General features: G+C 36.3%; 1 protein-coding gene and 1 long non-coding RNA gene across 2 annotated transcripts in view; both read right to left on the reverse strand.

Annotated features, from left to right (window-relative positions):
- The window catches only part of SYCP1 (synaptonemal complex protein 1), a 174,649-nt gene that overhangs the window by 38,968 nt on the left and 114,145 nt on the right, over positions 1-21,536 (reverse strand). The window contains exons 25-28 of the mRNA XM_082368987.1: positions 4,076-4,192; positions 3,543-3,653; positions 2,308-2,400; positions 1,709-1,783 (exon numbers count right to left, since the gene is read on the reverse strand). Of these exons, the coding sequence (XP_082225113.1) occupies positions 1,709-1,783; positions 2,308-2,400; positions 3,543-3,653; positions 4,076-4,192 (396 nt within the window). The remainder of the gene's footprint in view (positions 1-1,708; positions 1,784-2,307; positions 2,401-3,542; positions 3,654-4,075; positions 4,193-21,536) is intronic.
- LOC309617630 lies at positions 9,410-17,118 on the reverse strand. The gene is made up of 2 exons (XR_014238092.1): positions 16,756-17,118; positions 9,410-15,871 (listed from the first exon to the last, which is right to left on the reverse strand). It is a non-coding gene; the product is annotated as an uncharacterized lncRNA (long non-coding RNA).

Consider the following 21,536-nt stretch of genomic DNA (forward strand, 5'->3'; position numbering starts at 1 on the left):
CCAAAGGAAATGAAATTACTATGTTGAAGAGATATCTGCACTCACAACATCCAAGACATGGAAACAACCTGAGTGTCCATAGACGAAGAATGGATAGAGAAAGTGCAGTATATATATATACAATGGAGTATTATTCAGGCGTAAAAAGAAGGAAATCCTTTCATTTGTAACAACATGGATAGACCTTGAGAGCATTATGCTAACTGAAATAGACAGAGAAAGACAAATACTATATGATATCACTTATATGTGGAATCTTAAAAAACAAAACGTAACTAAATTCACAGAGAAGGGGATTAGATTTATGGTTACGAGATGCAGGGTTTGGGGAGATGGGGAACTGGATGAAGGTGGTCAAAAGGCACAAACATCCAGTTACAAGACAAGTACTAGGGATGTAATGTATAACATGATGACTATCATTAACACTACTGTATGGTACATTTGAAAGTTGTTAAGAGAGTAAATCCTAAGAGTTCTCATCACAAGGAAAAAACCTTTTTTTTCTTTGTCTTTCTTTTTCTTAATCTATATGAGATGATGGATGTTAATTAAACTTATTGTGGTTATCATTTTACAATGTATGTAAGTCAAATTATGCTGTACACCTTAAACTTATACAGTGCTGCCAACTATATCTCAATAAAATTGGAAAAAGAACCTGGAAGAAAGAACATTAGGAGTGGTTTAATACAAGGAAGTATTATTCCTCTTTTACTAAAACAGTAGGATAAAGGTAAATATGTATGCTACAATCGCAGGTGAAGTGAAAGCCACTTAGTCATTTCTCTGACAAACATTTGTCGAAAACAGAAAATTTTCAAAGCACTATGCTCAAATAAAGGAAAGACAAAGATAAATAGACATAACCCCAACCCTTGAGGAACTTGAAATATAATGGGGCACAGAGTGACATAACTATTTTAATATAAGAGCAAAATACTATGAAATACTTATATACAGTCAGCTCACCTTTGCAAGATAAAAGATATGTGAAGTTTTTCATAGGTGGAGAAAGGAAGAAAGGAATTAAATGCAGGAAACAAAGTGAACAAATGCACAGAGGTTTGAAATTGAAATTGCATGTTACCTAGGCATGTTGCAGAGTGATTAGGGAGCAGGATTTGGAATCATGCAAAATAAGCCTAGATTTGAATTCTAAGCCATTCTATTTTTTTTATTATGTGATCCTGAATAAATAAGCTAACCTCTATAAAAATGGAGATAATAATAAGTATTGTTTATAGAACTGTTATAAGGATTAACTTATATATAAGTAGGATACTCAGCACAGTGAGCTGTCATATAGAAAGAAAAAAAAAGTATTTGTCATTTTAAAGTGTGAGTCAATTCACTTTGTAAATTCCAAAACACTATACAAATATAAGGCATTATTTTTTTTCTGAAACATGATCAATAGCTAAAAAACACATCCAAATACATAAGCACTTTATAATATATGAAATAATATTTCTCAAATATTTATATCTGAAAGCGCTCCTACTCTTAAAGTATATTTATATGTCTTTAATATTTAAACAAGGGAATATGCTAAATACTTCTGAAAAAAAAGCTAATGGGGAAAATTATATTTTTAATCCTTACTCAAATTTATCCTATTATTTTCTAATATGACATGTTTATGAAAACTTAAGTTACACCTAAAACTTAAAATTAGTTACTTTATCTATAATGCCACAAAACCTACTTTTTCTTCTCTTTCTATTTCAAGTTGTTTCTTAGCAGACCGAAGTTCATTTTTGAGATTGGATAGTTCAGTCTCCTAAAGAAAAAGGAACATGAAGCTTATAAGTGCATCCATATATTTCTTAAGACAATAAAAATGCAAACTAGTGTTTCAAAAACAATTTAGCTTTATACAGAAATAAATTCACTCATGAAATATATACACTTTTTAAAAGCCTACTGATATGAAGGCTCCTAGTTGAATATAACTAAAGATTTCATTTAGACAAATTTTGTATAGTTTGCTCAAAAGAAATGTTTAACACTATGTATACCTCACCTTCTCATTCTCTCCCAATCTATCTCACTCCTCCTTTCCCAACCTCAATCAGAGCTCAAAACTTATTCGTAACTGGAGTTTATAACTTTTCATTTGAAAAACAGAGTTCATTTTACCATTTCAAAAAAAGATTAGAAAACCACCTACCTATAAGATCTATAACATCCCTTTCATATTTATGATTATTTGATTCTATAGTTCAAAATTATGGTTTTATTTATTATTCTTTACTACCAGCCATGCTGACATGAAAATTGGCTTCTACTGCTATTTGTTCTCACCAAAGATGCTTTCACTGATGACTGTTCTTGTTCTTTGCTCTTATAAAGTCCTAATTCTGAGTCTCTTTCTTCAACAATTTTATCATATTGGTGCTATATTAAAAAGAGAAACCATTTTAGGTATATTAGAAGCCCAAAAGATTACGTTTTAATATGACTGGTATCCTTATGCATTTAATATTTATAAAAAATGATGTTTATGAATTCAGTAATACATATTTGAGCTATTTTTAAATTGTTTCAACTATATTTTTAAATTCTAACAATAAAAGCAATGAAACATAGATAACTGTCTTGGAAATAACCCAAGATCAAGAAATAATTTTTTAAATTAGAGACACTGAATTTCATAATTTATAAAAAGGCTAGAAACACAGGACCTCTTCAAAAAACAGCTGATTCCAGATCTTGTGCAGGGAATACAAAATGAGTCTTGAATATTTTGTCATAACAGAAAGCAAGAAAGCTGTCACAGATTATTAGGGTCAAATCAAAGGGACCTGCCAACCAGTTCGAAGAGGCTCCCACTGGCCAAAGTTGGGACAATTTAAGTGTCAACAAGGATCAAAACTGTACTGGATTAAGACATACCAAATATGCTTAAATCTATGAGTTCACAATATTACTTAAAATATTTTTTTAAATCCTCATTGGTTACTTCATAATAATATCTTAGCAACAACTTATAAAGATTAATTGGTAGGTATAGCCCACTTCCTCTCCAAATCTTGAAGAGTATAGGGCTTAATTCCCTAAGAGAATGATTACTTTCAAACAACAATAAAAAATAGAGCACATTCACAAACACAACAAACATTGTCTTTCATCTATTTATTATTGTTTAACCTAGTATGTGTTAGACACAGGTAGAGGATAAAAATATTATATTTATAGTTATATTTATTTAAATACATATCCTGGGTATGTATTTAAATAAATACAAGGTGGAAAAGTCTATAAGAGACTACTATGAAAATTGAGGAAAAGAGTGATTACGCCTATCCATCAAGACAATAAGGAGAGACTTCCTCAAGGAAGTGACACCAAGGCTCAGCTTCATGTGGCTAAGACTTGAACTTGGAGAAATGAGAGATCAAGAGTATTCCAGCTATAATTAGTCATTGTTGCATAGACAATAATTTTCACTGACAAATCAGAATGCTATATTTTACCATTTTTATGCATAAATATGGCTCCAATTAATAATTTTCATTACACAACAGGAAAAAAATTACCTTATGTTTTTCCATAAGTGCTACCATTTCAGCTATTTTATGTTGACATCGTATATCAATTTCTTTCTGTAATTTTACTGCTTCATCAGCTATTACTTTTGCTTTCTCAACCTATCAAATAAATTTAAAGTTTTTTAAAATTAATGCACAAAAAACAAATTTAACTTAAATGTTAAATTTAAGTTAAAATGCAGAAATCAAACACCAGGAAATTAGGAAAGCCAAGTAGAAAATACATTATTGTTTTGGTTTATTTTAGTTAGGGTCTTCTACCAAGTGAGATGACAGTATAACACTGTAAAGATCATTTAATCTTTTCAAAATGATTATATACTACCCAATACTCAAATACTTAGAATAACAATACTTTTAGCTTCTATTAAAAAAACTAATTATCCTTAGTATAAATTTATTAAATCTTCTAAAGAATCATAATGTTAAAAGTAAGAATTATTACTTTTCTCTTAAAATGCAAACATACAACTATAGGGTTTTAGTATAACAACTTCTCAAACATATTTAGTTTTTCCTACCTGTCCCAAAAGATTTTCTTCTAATAGCTTTTTGTCCTCAATTTCTTTCTGATAGCTGTCAGTCTTTTCTTTAAATTTTTGTTTGGCACCTTCTAGTTCTAACTCTAATTTACTGACCTTTGAATAAAGAAAACAGCATGAACATTAATAAATTGTTTGGATTACTTGAAAATATTCTGTATTCATTTTGTGGTTTTGTGACTCTAAAAAGATGATTTATTCATAGATATTATAGTTGGATCATTTTACTTACAGTTTTCATATGGTGAGATGTGCTTTATTTTTCACAATATCTATCTTTTTCCCTAAAATACATATTTAGCCTTGACAAGTAATATTTTAAAAGCAGCCATATTTTTATTTTTAATGAATTTTTCAACAATATTTATTTAGTCTCAATTTGCTGTTTTATTACAATAAGTAACTATTCCATTTGGACAGAACACACATGCGATTCAAAGAAAAACCACTAAAAAAAAAAGCTTTATTGAGGTATAACATATGCAAAAAAACTACACATGTTTAATGTATACAGTGTGATGAGATTGGACAAATGCATACACCCATGAAATCATCGCCAAAATCAAAGTAAAAGACATACCCATCACCTTCAAAAGTTTCCTTCTGTCCCGTTTTTTTTGTCATAGGAACACTTACATGAGACTACTCTCTTAACAAATTTTTTTTTAATTTTGTGCATATTTATTCCTTCTAATAGATAGTGTTCAGGTTCTTTTTAACTGATGCCTATTTCTTCCTATCCTCCTAACCCTGATACATTTTTAAAATGTTTTTTATTGTGGTAAAAGTCACATGATATAAAACATACTATTTTAACAATATTTAACTGTACGGTTCAATGGCACTAAGTACACTCACATTGTTGTGCAACTCTCACCATCATCCACCTCCCGAATATTTCACCTTCCTAAACTGAAACTCTACCCCCTTTAAACATTAACTCCCCGTTCTCCCTCCCCACCCCCTCTACCCCCCAGCCCCTGGCATCTACCAATGTACTTTCTGACTCTATGAATTTGACTATTCTAGGTACCCCGTATAAGTGGAATCAAACAGTACTTGTCTGCACGTAATGTATACTGGAATGTATTTTTAAGGCTAACTTAATATATGTCCTGCAAACAGATTGTACCTTCTTTTTTTTCGCCCCTGTGCTATACATTAGGTACTCACCAGCCAACTACTTCATACCTAGTAGTGTACATATGTCAGTCCCAATCTCCCATTCCACCCCACCCCTCTCTTAGTGTCCATACATTCGTCCTCTACAACTGTGTCTCTATTTCTGCTTTGCAAATAGGTTCATTTGCACCATTTTTCTAAATTCCACATACATGCGTTAATATATGACATTCGTTTTTCTCTTTCTAACTTACTTCACTCTGTATGACAGTTTCTAGGTCCATCTACGTCTCTGCGAATGGCACAACTTCATTCCTTTTTTATGGCTGAGTAATATTCCATTGTACCACATCTTCTTTATCCATTCCTCTGTTGATGGACACTTAGGTTGCTTCCACGACCTGGCTATTGTAAATAGTGCTGCAATGCACACTAGGGTGCATGCATCTTTTGGAATTATGGTTTTCTCTGGGTATATGCCCAGTAGTGGGATTGCTGGGTCATATAGTAGTTCTATTTTTAGTTTTTTAAGGAACCTCTATTCCGTTCTCCATAGTGGCTGTATCAATTTACATTCCAACCAACGGTGTAAAAGGGTTCCCTTTTCTCCACACCCTCTTCAGCATTTATTGTTTGTAGATTTTTTGATGATGGACATTCTGACCAGTGTGAGGTGATACCTCATGGTAGTTTTCATTTGCATTTCTCTAATAATTAGTGATGTTGAGAAGCTTTTCATGTGCCTCTTGGCCATCTGTATGTTTTCTTTGGAGAAAAGCCTATTTAGGTCTTCTGCCCACTTTTCATTGGGTTGTTTGTCTGGATAGTGAGCTGCATGAGCTATTTGTATATTTTGGAGATTAATCCCTTGTCAGTTGCTTCATTTGCAAATATTTTCTCCCATTCTGAGGGTTGTCTTTTTGTCTTGTTTATGGTTTCCTTTGCTGCGCAAAAGCTTTTAAGTTTAACTAGGTCCCATTTGTTTATTTTTGTTTTAATTTTCATTATTCTAGAAGGTGCATCCAAAAAGATCTTGCTGTGATTTATGTCAAAGAGTGTTCTGCCTATGCTTTCCTCTAAGAGTTTTATAGTGTCTGGCCTTACATTTAAGTCTTTAATCCATTTTAAGTTATTTTTTGTGTATGGTGTTAGGGAGTGTTCTAATTTCATTGTTTTACATGTAGCTGTCCAGTTTTCCCAGCACCACTTATTGAAGAGGCTGTCTTTTCTCCATTGTATATTCTTGCCTCCTTTTTCATAGATTAGTTGACCACAGGTGTGTGGGTTTATCTCTGGGCTTTCTATCCTGTTCCATTTATCTATATTACTGTTTTTGTGCCAGTACCATACTGTCTTGATTACTGTAGTTTTGTAGTACAGTCTGAAGTCAGGGAGTCTGATTCCTCCAGCTCCATTTTTCTTTCTCAAGATTGCTTTGGCTATTCAGGGTCCTTTGTTTCCATACAAACTGTAAAAATTTTTGTTCTATTTCTGTGAAAAATGCCATTGGTAATTTGATAGGGACTGCATTGAAACTGTAGATTGCTTTAAGTAAACAATACAGAATTGTTGACTACAGGCACTATGTAGTACAGCAGATCTCTAGAACTACTTTATCTTGCATAACTGAAACCTACACAAATTGAAAAACAACTCCCCATTTCCCCCTCCCCCCTAGTCCCTGGTATTTACTTTTCTAATTTCTGCTTCTATGTGTTTGACTATTTTAGGTATCATGCAGTATTTGTTCTTCAGTGACTGGCTTTTGTTGCTGAATTGTAAGTATTCTTTACATATTCTGGATATTAGATCATTACCAAATAATGACTTGCAAATATTTTTTCCAATTCTGTGGTTTGTCTTTTCACTCCCTTGATAGAGTCCTTTCATCCTCTGATAGTGTCCTCTTGAACATTATCAATAGAGTGAAAAGATTCATTGCAATCTCTACCCAAATTCCAACTGCCTTTTGTCGGAACAAATTGATCCTAAAGTTTACAAGGAATTCCCAGGGACCCTGGATAGCCAAAACAATCTTGAAAAAGAACAATGTTGAAGGACACATAATCCCCAATTTTAAACTCACTACAAAGCTACAGTAATCAAAACAGCGTGGTACTGACATAAGGTAAACATATGGATCAATGGAATAGAATAGGAAGTCCAGAAATAAAGCCATACAACTATGGTCAACTTAGAATGACAAGACAATTCAATGGAGAAAGAATAGTTTCTAACAATAAGAATGACAAGACAATTCAATGGAGAAAGAACAGTTTCTAACAAATGTTGTTAAGACAAATAATAAGCACATGGAAAAGAATGAAGTTGGACTCTTACCTCATATCACATTACAAAAATAACTCAAAATAGATTAAAGATCTACATGTAATAGCTAAAACCAAAAACTCTTAGAAGGAAATAGGAGTCAAAATTCATGACAATAGATTTGGCAATAGATCCTTAGATATGACACTAAAAACACAAGCAACTAAAGAAAAACAGTTAAAATGGATTCCATTAAAAAGCATACTCAGTATTACTGAGATTAATTTTCTATAAAGAATCAACACCTTCAAGTTCTATTTTTTCCATATATTTTGTACAAATATTTACTAATATAATAATTATCAAAACAAAGAGGACCTTGGGACTTCCCAGGTGGTCCAGTGTTAAGAATCCGTCTACCAGTTCAGGGGACGTGGGTTCGATCCCTGATCAGAGAACTAAGATCCCACATGCCTCAGGGCAACTAAGCCTGTGCACTTCAACTATTGAGCACAGGGACCACAACTGGAGAGCCCACATACTGCAACTACAGAGCCCACGTGCTCTACAGCCCGCACACCGCAACAACAGATCCCGTGTGCCGCAGCTGAGACCTGATGCAGCCAAAAATAAAAAAAATAAATAATAAAATAAATATTTTAAAAAAGAGGACCTTTAATTAGCACCCACTCTCCAGAATCACTTATGGCATTAGGACTGAATTAGAATTGAGGAGGGGGTAGAGGACAGTGACAGGAATTGGGGAAGGGAGGCATGGGTAATTTAATAATGAAACAGACTGTATTCTGTATCCATGGAAGAACCACCAACTTTATTTTTCTTAATATTTATTTATTTATTTGGCTGTGCCGGGTCATAGTTGCAGCATGTGGGATCTTCATTGCTGCATGCGGGATCTTTTAGTTGAGCTGTGAGGAACCTTTAGTTGTGGCACATGGGTCCTTTAGTTGCAGCATGCAGGATCTTTAGTTGTAGCATGTGAATTCTTAGTTGTGGCATGTGGGATCTAGTTTCCTGACTAGGGATCAAACCGGCCCCCCTGCATTGGGAGCACGGAGTCTTAGCCACTGGACCATCAGGGAAGTCCCACAATCACCAACTTTAAAACACAGAACATTATCAATGTTGATAAAGGCTTCTGAATGCCTCTGTTCATTAGTTTCCCCTTCTGCTCCCTCAAGTGTAACAAAGATTCTTAATATTCATGAGTCCCTTCCCCTTTTTTATAGCTTTACTGCATAATGATATATCAGTATTTCAGAGTTTTTTGTTTCAGACTCTATATAAATGTTTTCTTAGTATGTATATTTTTCTGTCTTGCATTTTCACTCAGCAGTAGGTTTTACATATTCATGTGTGTATAGTTCCTTTATTTTCTCTGCAGAGTAGTGTTCCATTGTATGAATATACCATGGTTTACTTATGTACTCAACTGTTCACAGACACTGAATTGTATCCAACTTGGAGATAATACACACGATAATGGTGTGACTATTCTCAAAAACATTGTCTCCTGGTACAAATGTATAAATTTCTCTATATCCAGATCTGAAATTGCAGGTTGCATGTTCAACTTTACAAGATAACGACATTGTTTTCCAAAGTACATGTACCAATTTAAACTCCCAGCAACAGTGTGTGAATATGTATATCAATTTGGAGAGAACCAGCATTTTCACATAAATGGTATATTGTTAAAATTACATTTTCTAATAGCTTGTTGCAGATGTTTAAGACTAGTAATTTTTTCTGTGTAATGATTATATATCTATCAACCTTACTAAACAACTCAATACTTTATTAACTCATCTGGAGATTCTTATAGATTTTCTACAAATGCAACTCCAATCTAAAACCATCTGAGTCTGAAGTTTGTTTTGTTGAAAGATTTTAAACTGCTGATGGTTAATCTACTTCACTTTATATTTTTTATATCTTTCAAATATATTGGCATAATAATGTTCATAGTAAAGGTATTAACTTCAGACCTTCATTAAAAAAAACACATGTTGTAATTTCTAGATTAATAGAATTGTGGTTAGAGGACATATTCTGTATGATTTCAAGCCTTTGAATTCTGTGGCCCTATACATGATCATTTTTGTTAACTATCTGAGTGTTCTTGAAAAATATGTTTCCTTCACTTTTTGATCTAAAAATGTCCTTATTTCTCCAACATAAAAGAGAGACATGTTGTGGACATAATTCAAGGTTGATCTTTTCTCTGTACTTGAGAATATTGTTTCACTGATTTCTAACTTCCACTGTTGCTTGCTAAGATGTCCATGGTAAATCTCTTGTCATTCTTTCATTGGTGATCTCTCATTTCTCTCTAGCTACTTTTAAGACCTATGTGTGTCTAACATTCTGTAGTTTTACTGTACTAAGTCTAGTTCTGGATTTATTCTAATTTTTCCTTCTAGGTATCCATCAGTCTTCCTATATCTATGAATTCATGTATTTCATCAATTCTAAACATTCTTAGTATTTATTGCCTCTCCCCAATTCACTCTATTCTTTCCTTCTTCCTGGGCAATACAAAACCCTTATAAAAACAAATTCATTAAAATATGTGACAATAATAAGAGTATGATAGCATATAAGTTAGACATGAGAGAGAAAGGAGATTATGTATTCTGAAGCTAAAATGTACCAGTAAAAAGGACAAAAATTATGAACTCCAGCTGTATGTTGTTCATAAGAGACACATCTAAAACAAAGATATAGAAAGCACAATAGTAAATAGGTTGTTAAAAATACCATGCTTAACACAACATTGTAAATCAACTATACTCCAATAAAAATTTTAAATAAATAAATAAAACCCTGCAAACACTAAACACTAAGAAAACTGGTATAGTTATAACAATAAAAAAGAAGAATTATTCTTTAAGGCAAGAAAACACTATTACATAGATAAAGTGAGTGTCTTTAAAGTGGAAAAAAAGTTCTATTATGTATAGAATATACAGAATATATATGGAATATATATTAAGTATATATATAAAGTTCCACATTGTATAATAAAAAATTACATATATTATAGTATGTACCTAATAACGTGGTATTGAAAGAAAAACTGACAGAACTGCAAGGAAGAATAGAAATCCACAATCATCAAGTGAGATTTTTTAACACATCAATCTCATTCAAGTAATAAAACATGAAGAAAAAAGAAGTAAAGATATAGAATCAATAAATATGCAGAAGTTTAAAGAATATGACTATAATCTTGACCAAATGGAACACTTCACCCAACAACTGTAGAATACACATTATTTTCAGATATATGGGTGTGTTTATAAAAAGTAACCCTATATTGGGCCATCAAGCAAATGTCAATAAATTCCAAAGTACTGAAGTCATACCAGAGTGTGTTCTCTAATACAATGTGCTTATGATAGAAATCAATTCCAAAAACATAACATGCCATTAAGCTCAGAAACTGAGAAATATAGGAAGGTATTGAACAAAACAATACTAATTTAATATATATCTAAACCTATGAGACACAACTACAACAAGCTTAGAAGGAAATACATTGCCTTAAAATGTGTACACTGGAAAGACTGAAAATTAATTATCAAAGAATTAATATCAAATTGGAAAAAGAACATAATGAAAAAACAATAAAAGGAGGAGAAAATAATAAAGAACAGAAATTAATGAAACAAAAACAAGCACCCTACAGAGAAGATCAAAAAATCCAAAGTTGTGTTTTTTTAAAACTTCCAAAATTGATAAATGCCTGGTAAGACTGACCAAGAATAACAAAAGGCATAAATAACCAGCATCAGGATTGAAAAGAGGACAATACTATAGATGCTACAATTTTCAAAATATAGAAAATATAGATTAACAGGGCAAAATCCCCCCAAAATATTATTTCCTAAAATTGAAAGAAATAGTAGGATACAAAATGAACATACAGATATCTGTTGCATGTCTAAACACTAACAATGAACAAGCAGAAAGAAAAATTTTTTTAAAATCCCATTTGAAATTGCAAAAAAATAGAATAAAATACCTAAGAATAATCTAAATAAAGAGGGAAAGACCTGTACTCAGAAAACTATAAGACACAGATGAAAGAAATTGAAGTCACCACACAAAAAAATGGGAAAATATACTAAGCTCAGGGATTGGAAGAATTAATACTGTTAAAATGACCATACTACCTAAGGCAATCTACAGATTCAGTGCAATCCCTATCAAAATACCAATGGCATTTTTCACCAAACTGCAACAAATAATTTTAAAATTTGTATGGAAACATGAAAGATCCCAGATAGCTAAAATAATCTTGAGAAAGAACAGCAAAGCAGGAGGTATCACACTCCCTGACTTCAACACTGTACTACAAAGCGACAGTAATCAAAGGAGCTGGCACAAAAACAGACACATAGATCAATGGAACAGAATAGAGAGTCCAGAAATAAACCTATGCTTATATGGCCAATTAATCTACAACAAAAGAAGAACACACAATGAGGAAAAGACAGCCTCTTCATAAATTGTGTCGAGAAAACTGGACAGCTACATGCAAAAGAATCAAATTGGACTACTTTCTCACACCATATACAAAAATAAACAAAATAGATTAAAGACTTAAATGTAAGACCTGAAACCATAAACCTCCTAGGAGAAAACATAGGCAGTATGCTCTTTGACACTGATCTTATCAATATTTTTTTTTGGATATGTCTTCTCAGGCAAGGGTAACAAAAGCAAAACTTAAACAAATGGGAATCAAAATAAAAACTTTTGCATAGAGAAGGAAACTATCAACAAAATGAAAAAGCACTCTACTGAATGGGAAAAAATATTTCTAACAATATATCTGATAAGGGATTAACATCCAAAATATACAAAGAGCTCATACAACTCAACATCAAAAAAAACAAGCAACTCGATTAAAAAATGGACAGAAGACCTGAATAGACATTTTTCCAAAACAGACATGCAGAAGGCCAACAGGCAGATGAAAAGATGCTTAACATCACTAATCATCAGGGAAATGCAAATCAAAACCACAGTGAGGTGGGGAGGAGTCAAGATGGCAGAGTAGGAGGACATGGAGTTCACCTCTCCCAACGAATACATCCACAAATGGAACAATTCTCACAGAGCACCTGCTAAACACTAGCAGAGGACCTCGGACACCTAAAAGGACAAGAAAGATTCCTGCATAACTCAGTAGGACTAAAGAAAGGAAAAAAAGAGGAAGTGGGATGGGACCAGTGCCCCTGGTGGGCAGCTGAAGAAGAGGAGAGGTTCCTGCACCCAGGGAAGCCCCCTCACCAGTGGGGAGATCAGCTGGGACACAAGGGGAACTTCAGGGGCTCGAAGGAGAGCACAGCAACCAGTCTGTGGCAGGCATCACAGAGTGAGACCTACACAGATGGTCCATGCCACAGCCCTGCACGCCACAGCCTGAGACATGTGTCTGCCACTGCGGGCGGGGGCTGGGTGCTGGAACATGGGGTTTGGAGAGCAGATCCAGGGAGAGGTCTGCTGTTGGCTGCGAGGAGACAGCCTGAAGGGACGGGAGTGAGGAACTCCGCAACTGGGAACGTTCGTGGAAGAAGCCTGGGGCACCATAGAAGCGAAGCATCGTTGTTGAGTGGCACATGAAGGGCGGGGCTGTCATTGCAGCCTCTTTCCCCATGTGCTGGCCCTTGCCTCTATGGGCATTAGGAGGAGCTCCCGCCTGAGCGGACCTGCATGCCCTGGTCACCGCCTCAGCTCCCCCCAACCTGTCTGGGTGGGCTCACATACCCAAATCGCCGCCCCAGCCCCTCTGGCCAGGGCAGGCTCATGTACTCTGGGGCAGCCTCGGGAGCAGACACCGGTGGGTGACCCACATGCAGATGTGGAGCTGAAACCAAAGCTGAGCCCCAGGGGTTGTGTGACTAAGGAAGAAGAGCTGAAATCTCTCCCTGAGGCTGTGCAAACCACAGATTTACACCCCCGTTGCTAGCTTTGTAAATTCAGCACCTGTGGAACATTTGAACAGACAATGAGTGCTCCCGCAGATGAGACAGGTCTAGCTTTAGCAGGTGGAGGGTTTGTGGGCACATACACGCAGGAGTTAGGCTAGGCCAGAGTCTGAGCAGCCTCCATAGCTCCAACAGTGGGTCCAGGTGCATGATTACTGCAGTCCTTGGACCTGACTTCAGTAGGTCTGCGGTGGTGGCCTGGCGAAAACAACGCCTAAGAGACACCAGGGCCAATCAATTGCCGGCATACCCACAGTTAAGGTGGGCCACGAGCACTGCCAACAAAAATGTAATTTGTGAGCCTACACAATGGGTAAAAGGTGACACAACAGAGCATGCTCACCGGTGAACAGTTTCAGAGGAGTAATATTTAGCGGCATCTCTCCCAGTGGGAATGCTCCAATCCTGCCTACCTAGCACTGCAGATCAGAAACACAGCTCCAAAACAGATCTGGGGGCCTCTACTCCAAGAACTAGGGAGCGAACCCTGCCCCTGACAGGGCTGTGACAATCACAGAGCAAAGGGGAGGCCCCACTCAATATCCAGTGCAGGCTCTGGTCACCACAACCTCCTATCAAGGGAATAACGGCCAGCATACACTAGGAAACAGGTGGCAGACATCCATACTAAAAGCAGCCCTCAAACCAAAAAATATTAAACACACAGAGACTACACAAGGATGTTCCCACATAAAAATAGCCCTCCAACACAGTGTGAGGCTCTGGCATTGGGAGGAAGAACCACCAGAGCATTTGGCTTTGAAGGCCAGTGGGGCTTGAGTGCGGGAGCCCAACAGAGCTGAGGGATACAGAGACTCCATTCTTAGAGGGCACACACAGGGTCTCATATGCACTGGGACCCAGCACAAAGCAGTATCTCCATAGGAACCTGGGCTAGACCTACCTAGGGGTCTTGGAAGGTCTCCTGGGGAGGCACGGGTCGGCTGTAGCTCACTTGGAAGCAAGGACACTGGTTGCGGAGGCCTCAGGGAATATTGATCAGCATAAGCACTCCTGGAAGTTCCCATTTCAGCACCAAGACCCAGCCCCACAAACAGCATGCAGGCTCCAGCGCTGGAACATCTCAGGCCAAACAACCAGCAGGATAGGAATACAACACCACCCATCAGTAGACAGGCTGCCTAAAGGAGTACTGAGCTCACAGCCACCTCAAAACATATCCCTTGACACAGTCCTGCCCACCAGAGGGACAAGACCCAGCTCCACCCACCAGAGGGCAGGCACCAGTCCCTCCCACCAGGAAGCCTCCACAAGGCCCTGGACCAAACTCTTCCACCAAGGGGCAGACACCAGAAGCAAGAGGAACTATGATCCTGCAGCCTGCGGAAAGGAGACCACAAACACAGAAAGTTAGACAAAATGAGATGACAGAGAAATATGTTTCAGATGAAGGAAAAAGATAAAAACCCACAATCTAAATGAAGAGGACATAGGCAACCTACATGAAAAAGAATTCAGAGTAACAATAGTAAAGATGATTCAAAATCTCAGAAAAAGAATGGAGGCACAGACCAAGAAGATACAAGAAATGTTTAACAAAGAGCTACAAGATTTAAAGAACAGAGATGAACAATACAATAAATGAAATGAAAAATACACTAGAAGGAACCAATAGCAGAATAACTGAGGCAGAAGAATGAACAAGTGAGCTGGAATACAGAATGGTGGAAATCACTGCCACAGAACAGAATAAAGAAAAAAGAATTTAAAGAAATGAGGACAGTCTCAGAGACCTCTGGGACAACATTAAATGTACGAACATTTGCATTATAGGGGTCCCAGAAGGAGAAGAGAAAGAGAAAGGGCCTGAGAAAATATCTGAAGAAATTATAGTCAAAACTTTCCCTAATAGGAGAAAGGAAACACTCACTCAAGGCCAGGAAGCACAGAGTCCCATACAGGATAAACCCAAGGAGGAACATGCCAAAACACATATTAATCAGACTGAAAAAAATTAAATACCAAGAAAAAAATATTAAAAGCAAAAAGAAAAAAGCGACAAATAATATACAAGGAAAACCCCATAAGGTTATCAGTTGATTTTTCAGCAGAAACTCTGTAGGCCAGAAGGGAGTGGCAGAATATATTTAAAGTGATGAAAGGGAAAAACCTACAACCAAGAATACTTTACCCAGGGCTTCCCTGGTGGCGCAGTGGTTGAGAATCTGCTTGCCAATGCAGGGCACACGGGTTCAAGCCCTGGTCAGGGAGGATCCCACATGCCGCGGAGCGGCTAGGCCCGTGAGCCACAATTACTGAGCCTGCGCGATTGGAGCCTGTGCTCTGCAACGAGAGAGGCCGCGATAGTGAGAGGCCCGCGCACCGCGATGAAGAGTGGCCCCCACTTGCCACAACTAGAGAAGGCCTTCGCACAGAAATGAAGATCCAACACAGCCATAAATAAATAAATAAATAAATAAAGTAAACCCAAAGTTTTAAAAAAAAAAAGAATACTTTACCCAGCAAGGCTCTCATTCAGATTCAAGGGAGAAATCAAAAGCTTTACAGATAAGCAAAAGCTAAAAGAATTCAGCACTACCAAACCAGCCTTACAAAAAAATGCTAAAAGAACTTCTCTAGGTGGGGGGAAAAAGAGGCCACAACTAGAAACAAGAAAATCACAAATGGGAAAACTCACTGGTAAAGGCAAACATACAGTAAAAGTAAAAATTCATCCACATACAAATATATCAAAACTAGCAACCATGAGGAGAGTACAAAAGCAGGAAATGGGAAATGCATTTGAAATTAAGATACCAGCAACTCAAACCAACCTTGTATATATAAAGATTGCTATATCAAAACCTCATGGGAACTGCAAATAAAAAACAATAGAATCACACACAAAGAAGAAAAAGCAACCCAAACACAACACTAAAAGATAGTCATCAAATCACAAGAGAAGAGAACAAAAGAGGAAGGGAAGAAAAAACACCTACAAAAACAAATCCAAAACAATTAAGAAAATGGCAAGGGCTTCCCTGGTGGCGCAGTGGTTGAGAATCTGCCTGCCAATGCAGGGGACACGGGTTCGAGCCCTGGTCTGGGAAGATCCCACATGCTGCAGAGCAACTAGGCCCGTGAGCCACAACTACTGAGCCTGCACGTCTGGAGTCTGTGCTCCGCAACAAGAGAGGCCACGATAGTGAGAGGCCCACGCATTGCCATGAAGAGCAGCCCCCGCTTGCCGCAACTGGAGAAAGCCCTCGCACAGAAACGAAGACCCACCACAGCCAAAATAAATAAATAAATAAATAAATAAATAAATAAATAAATAAATAATAATTTAAAAAATGAATATCTGCTTATAAAAAAAAAGAAAATGGCAATAAGAACATACATACCAATAATTACCTTAATTGTAAATAGATTAAATGCTCCAACCAAAAGATGCAGACTGGCTGAAAGAATTTTAAAAAGACCCATATATATGCTAGAAGAGACCCACTTTAGATCTACGGACACATACAGACTGAAAGTGAGGGGATGGAGAAAGGTATTCCATAAAAATAGAAATCAAAAGAAATCTGGAGTAGCAACACTCATATCAGACAAAACAGACTTTAAAATAATGACCGTTAAAAGAGACAAAGAAGGACACTACATAATGACCAAAGGATAAATCCAAGAAGATATAACAATTGTAAACATTTATGCACCCAATATAGGAGCACCTCAATACATAAGGCAAATGCTAACAGCCGTAAAAGGGGAAATCGACAGTAACACAATCATAGTAGGGGACTTTAACACCCCACTTTCACCAATGGACAGATCATCCAAAGTGAAAATGAATAAGGAAACACAAGCTTTAAATGACACATTAAACAACATGGACTTAATTGATATTTATAGGACATTCCACCTAAAAACAACAGAATACACTTTCTTCTCAAGTGCGCATGGAACAATTCTGAAGGATAGATCATATTTTGGGTCACAAATCAAGCCTTGGAAAATTTAAGAAAATTGAAATCATATCAAGTATCTTTTCCGACCACAAGGCTATGAGACTAGATATCAATTACAGGAAAAAATCTGTAAAAAATACAAACACATGGAGGATAAACAATACAGTACTAAATAACCGAGAGATCACTGAAGAAATCAAAGAGGAAATCAAAAAATACCTAGAAACAAATGACAATGAAAACACGATGACCCAAAACCTATGGGATGCAGCAAAAGCAGTTCTAAGAGGGAAGTTTATAGCAATACAATCCTACCTCAAGAAACAAGAAATATCTCAAATAAAACCTAATCTTACGCCTAAAGCAATTAGAGAAAGAAGAAAAAAAACCTAAAGTTAGCAGAAGGAAAGAAATCATAAAGATCGGATCAGAAGTAAATGAAAAAGAAATGAAGGAAACTATAGATAAGATCAATAAAACTAAAAGCTGGTTCTTTGAGAAGATAAACAAAATTGACAAACCATTAGCCAGACTCACCAAGAAAAAAAGGGAGAAGACTCAAATCAACAGAATTAGAAATGAAAAAGGAGAAGTAACAACTGACACTGCAAAAATACAAAGGATCATGAGAGATTACTACAAGCAACTATATGCCAATAAAATGGACAACCTGTAAGAAATGGACAAATTCTTAGAAAAGCACAACCTTCCGAGACTGAACCAGGAAGAAATAAAAAATATAAACAGACCAATCACAAGCACTGAAATTGAGATTGTGATTAAAAATCTTCCAAAAAACAGAAGCCCAGGCTTCACAGGCGAATTCTATCGAGCATTTATAGAAGAGCTAAAACCTATCCTTCTCAAACTCTTCCAAAATATAGCAGAGGGAGGAACACTCCCAAACTCATTCTACAAAGCCACCATCACCCTGATACCAAAACCAGACAAAGATGTCACAAAAAAAGAAAACTACAGGCCAAATTCACTGATGAACATAGATGCCAAAATCCTCAACAAAATACTAGCAAACAGAATCCAACAATACTTAAAATGACCATACAACATGATCAAGTAGAGTTTATCCCAGGAATGCAAGGATTCTTCAATATATGCAAATCAAACAATGTGATATACCACATTAACAAACTGAAGGATAAAAACCATATGATACTCTCAATAGATGCAGAGAAAGCTTTCAACAAAATTCAACACCCATTTATGATAAAAGCCCTGCAGAAAGTAGGCATAGAGGGACACTACATCAACATAATAAAGGTCATATATGACAAACCCACAGCCAACATGGTTCTCAATGGTGAAAAACTGAAACCATTTCCTCCAATATCAGGAAGAAGACAAGGTTGCCCACTCTCGTCACTATTATTCAACATAGTTTTGGAAGTTTTAGCCACAGCAATCAGATAAGAAAAAGAAATAAAAGGAATACAAATTGGAAATGAAGAAGTGAAACTGTCACTGTTTGCAGATCACATGATACTATACATAGAGAATCCTAAAGATGCTACCTGAAAACTACTAGAGGTAATCAATGAATTTGGTAGAGTAGCAGGATACAAAATTAATGCACAGAAATCTCTTGCATTCCTTTACACTAATGATGAAAAATCTGAAAGAGAAATTAAGGAAACACTGCCATTTACCATTGCAACAAAATGAATAAAATACCTAGGCATAAACCTACCTAAGGAGACAAAAGACCTGTATGCAGAAAACTACATCACACTGATGAAAGAAATTAAAGATGATACCAACAGATGAAGAGATATACTATGTTCTTGGATTGGAAGAATCAACATTGTGAAAATGACTATACTACCCAAAGCAATTTACAGATTCAATGCAATCCCTATCAAACTACCAATGGCATTTTTCACAGAACTAGAACAAAAAATTTCACAATTTGTATGGAAACACAAAAGACCCCGAATAGCCAAACAATCTTGAGAAAGAAACATGGAGCTGGAGGAATCAGGCTCCCGGATTTCAGACTATACTACAAAGCTACAGTAATGAAGACAATACGGTACTGGCACAAAAACAGAAATACAGATCAATGGAACAGGAGAGAAAGCCCAGAGATAAACCCATGCACATATGGTCAACTTATATTTGATAAAGGAGGCAAGAGTATACAATGGAGAAAAGACAGCCTCTTCAATAAGTGGTGCTGGGAAAACTGGACAGCTACATGTAAAAGAATGAAATTAGAATCCTTCCTAACACCAGACACAAAATTAAACTCAAAATGGATTAAAGACCTAAATGTAAGGGCAGACAGTATAAAACTCTTACAGGAAAACATAGGCAGAATACTCTATGACATAAATCACAGCAAGATCCATTTTGACCCAACTCCTAGAGAAATGGAAATAAAAACAAAAATAAACAAATGGGACCTAATGAAACTTAAAAGCTTTTGCACAGCAAAGGAAACCATAAATATAGATGAAAAGACAACCCTCAGAATGGGAGAAAATATTTGCAAATGAAGCAACTGACAAAGGATTAATCTCAAAAACATACAAGCACCTCATGCAGCTCAATATCAAAAAAGCAAACAACCCAATCCAAAAATGGGCAGAAGACCTAAATAGACATTTCTCCAAAGGAGATATACAGATGGCCAACAAACACATGAAAAGATGCTCAACATCACTAATCATTAGAGAAATGTAAACCAAAACTACAATGAGGTATCACCTCACACCGGTCAGAATGGCCATCATCAAAAAATCTACAAACAATAAATGCTGGAGAGGATGTGAAGAAAAAGGAACCCTCTTGCACTGTTGGTAGGAATGTAAATTGATACAACCACTATGGAGAACAGTATGGAGGTTCCTTAAAAAACTAAAAATACAACTACCATATGACCCAGCAATCCCACTACTGGGCATATACCCTGAGAAAACCATAATTCAAAAAGAGTCATGTACCACAATGTTCACTGCAGCACTATTTACAATAGCCAGGACATGGAAGCAACCTAAGTGTCCATCAACAGATGAATGGATAAAGAAGATGTGGCACATATATACAGTGGAATATTACTCAGCCATAAAAAGAAACGAAATTGAGTTATTTGTAGTGAGGTGGATGGACCGAGAGTCTGTCATACAGAGTGAAGTAAATCAGAAAGAGAAAAACAAATACCGTACGCTAACACATATATATGGAATCTAAAAAACAAAATGGTTCTGATGAACTAGGGGCAGGACAGGAATAAGGACACAGACGTAGAGAATGGACTTGATGACACAGGGAGGGGGAAGGGTAAGCTGGGACGAAGTGAGAGAGTAGCATTGACACAGGTACACTACCAAATGTAAAACAGATAGCTAGTGGGAAGCAGCTGCATGGCAGAGGAAGATCAGCTCGGTGCTTTGCAACCACCTAGAGGGGTGGGATAACAGGGAGACACATGATCGGGAGGTTATGGGGATATACGTATGCATATAGCTGACTCATTTTGTTATACAGCAGAAACTAACACAACACTGTAAAGCAATTATACTCCAATAAAGATGTTAAAAAAAATAATAAAAAAATAAAGACTGTTACAAGGGATAAGGAAGAACACTACATAATGATCAAGGGAACAATCCAAGAAGATATAACAATTGTAAAAATATATGCACCCAACATAGGAGCACCTCAATATATAAGGCAAATGCTAACAACCATAAAAGGGGAAATTGACAGTGACACAATAAAAGTGGGGGACTTTAACATCCCACTTATACCAATGGACATATCATCCAGACAGAAAATCAATAAGGAACCACAGGCCTTAAATGACACATTAGACCATTCAGACTTAATTGATATTTATAAAACATTCTATCCAAAAGCACCAGAATACACTTTCTTCTCAGATGCACACAAAATATTCTCTAGGATAGATCACATCTTGGACCACAAATCAAGCCTCGGTAAATTTAAGACAATGGAAATCATATCAAGCATCTTTTCCAACCACAACACTCTCAGATTAGAAATAAATTACAGGAGGGGCTTCCCTGGTGGTGCAGTGGTTAAGAATCCACCTGCAAGTGCAGGGGACACGGGTTTGAG

The sequence above is a fragment of the Balaenoptera borealis genome, assembly GCF_965194805.1.
Source record: "Balaenoptera borealis genome assembly, chromosome: 1".
NCBI lineage: Eukaryota > Metazoa > Chordata > Mammalia > Artiodactyla > Balaenopteridae > Balaenoptera > Balaenoptera borealis.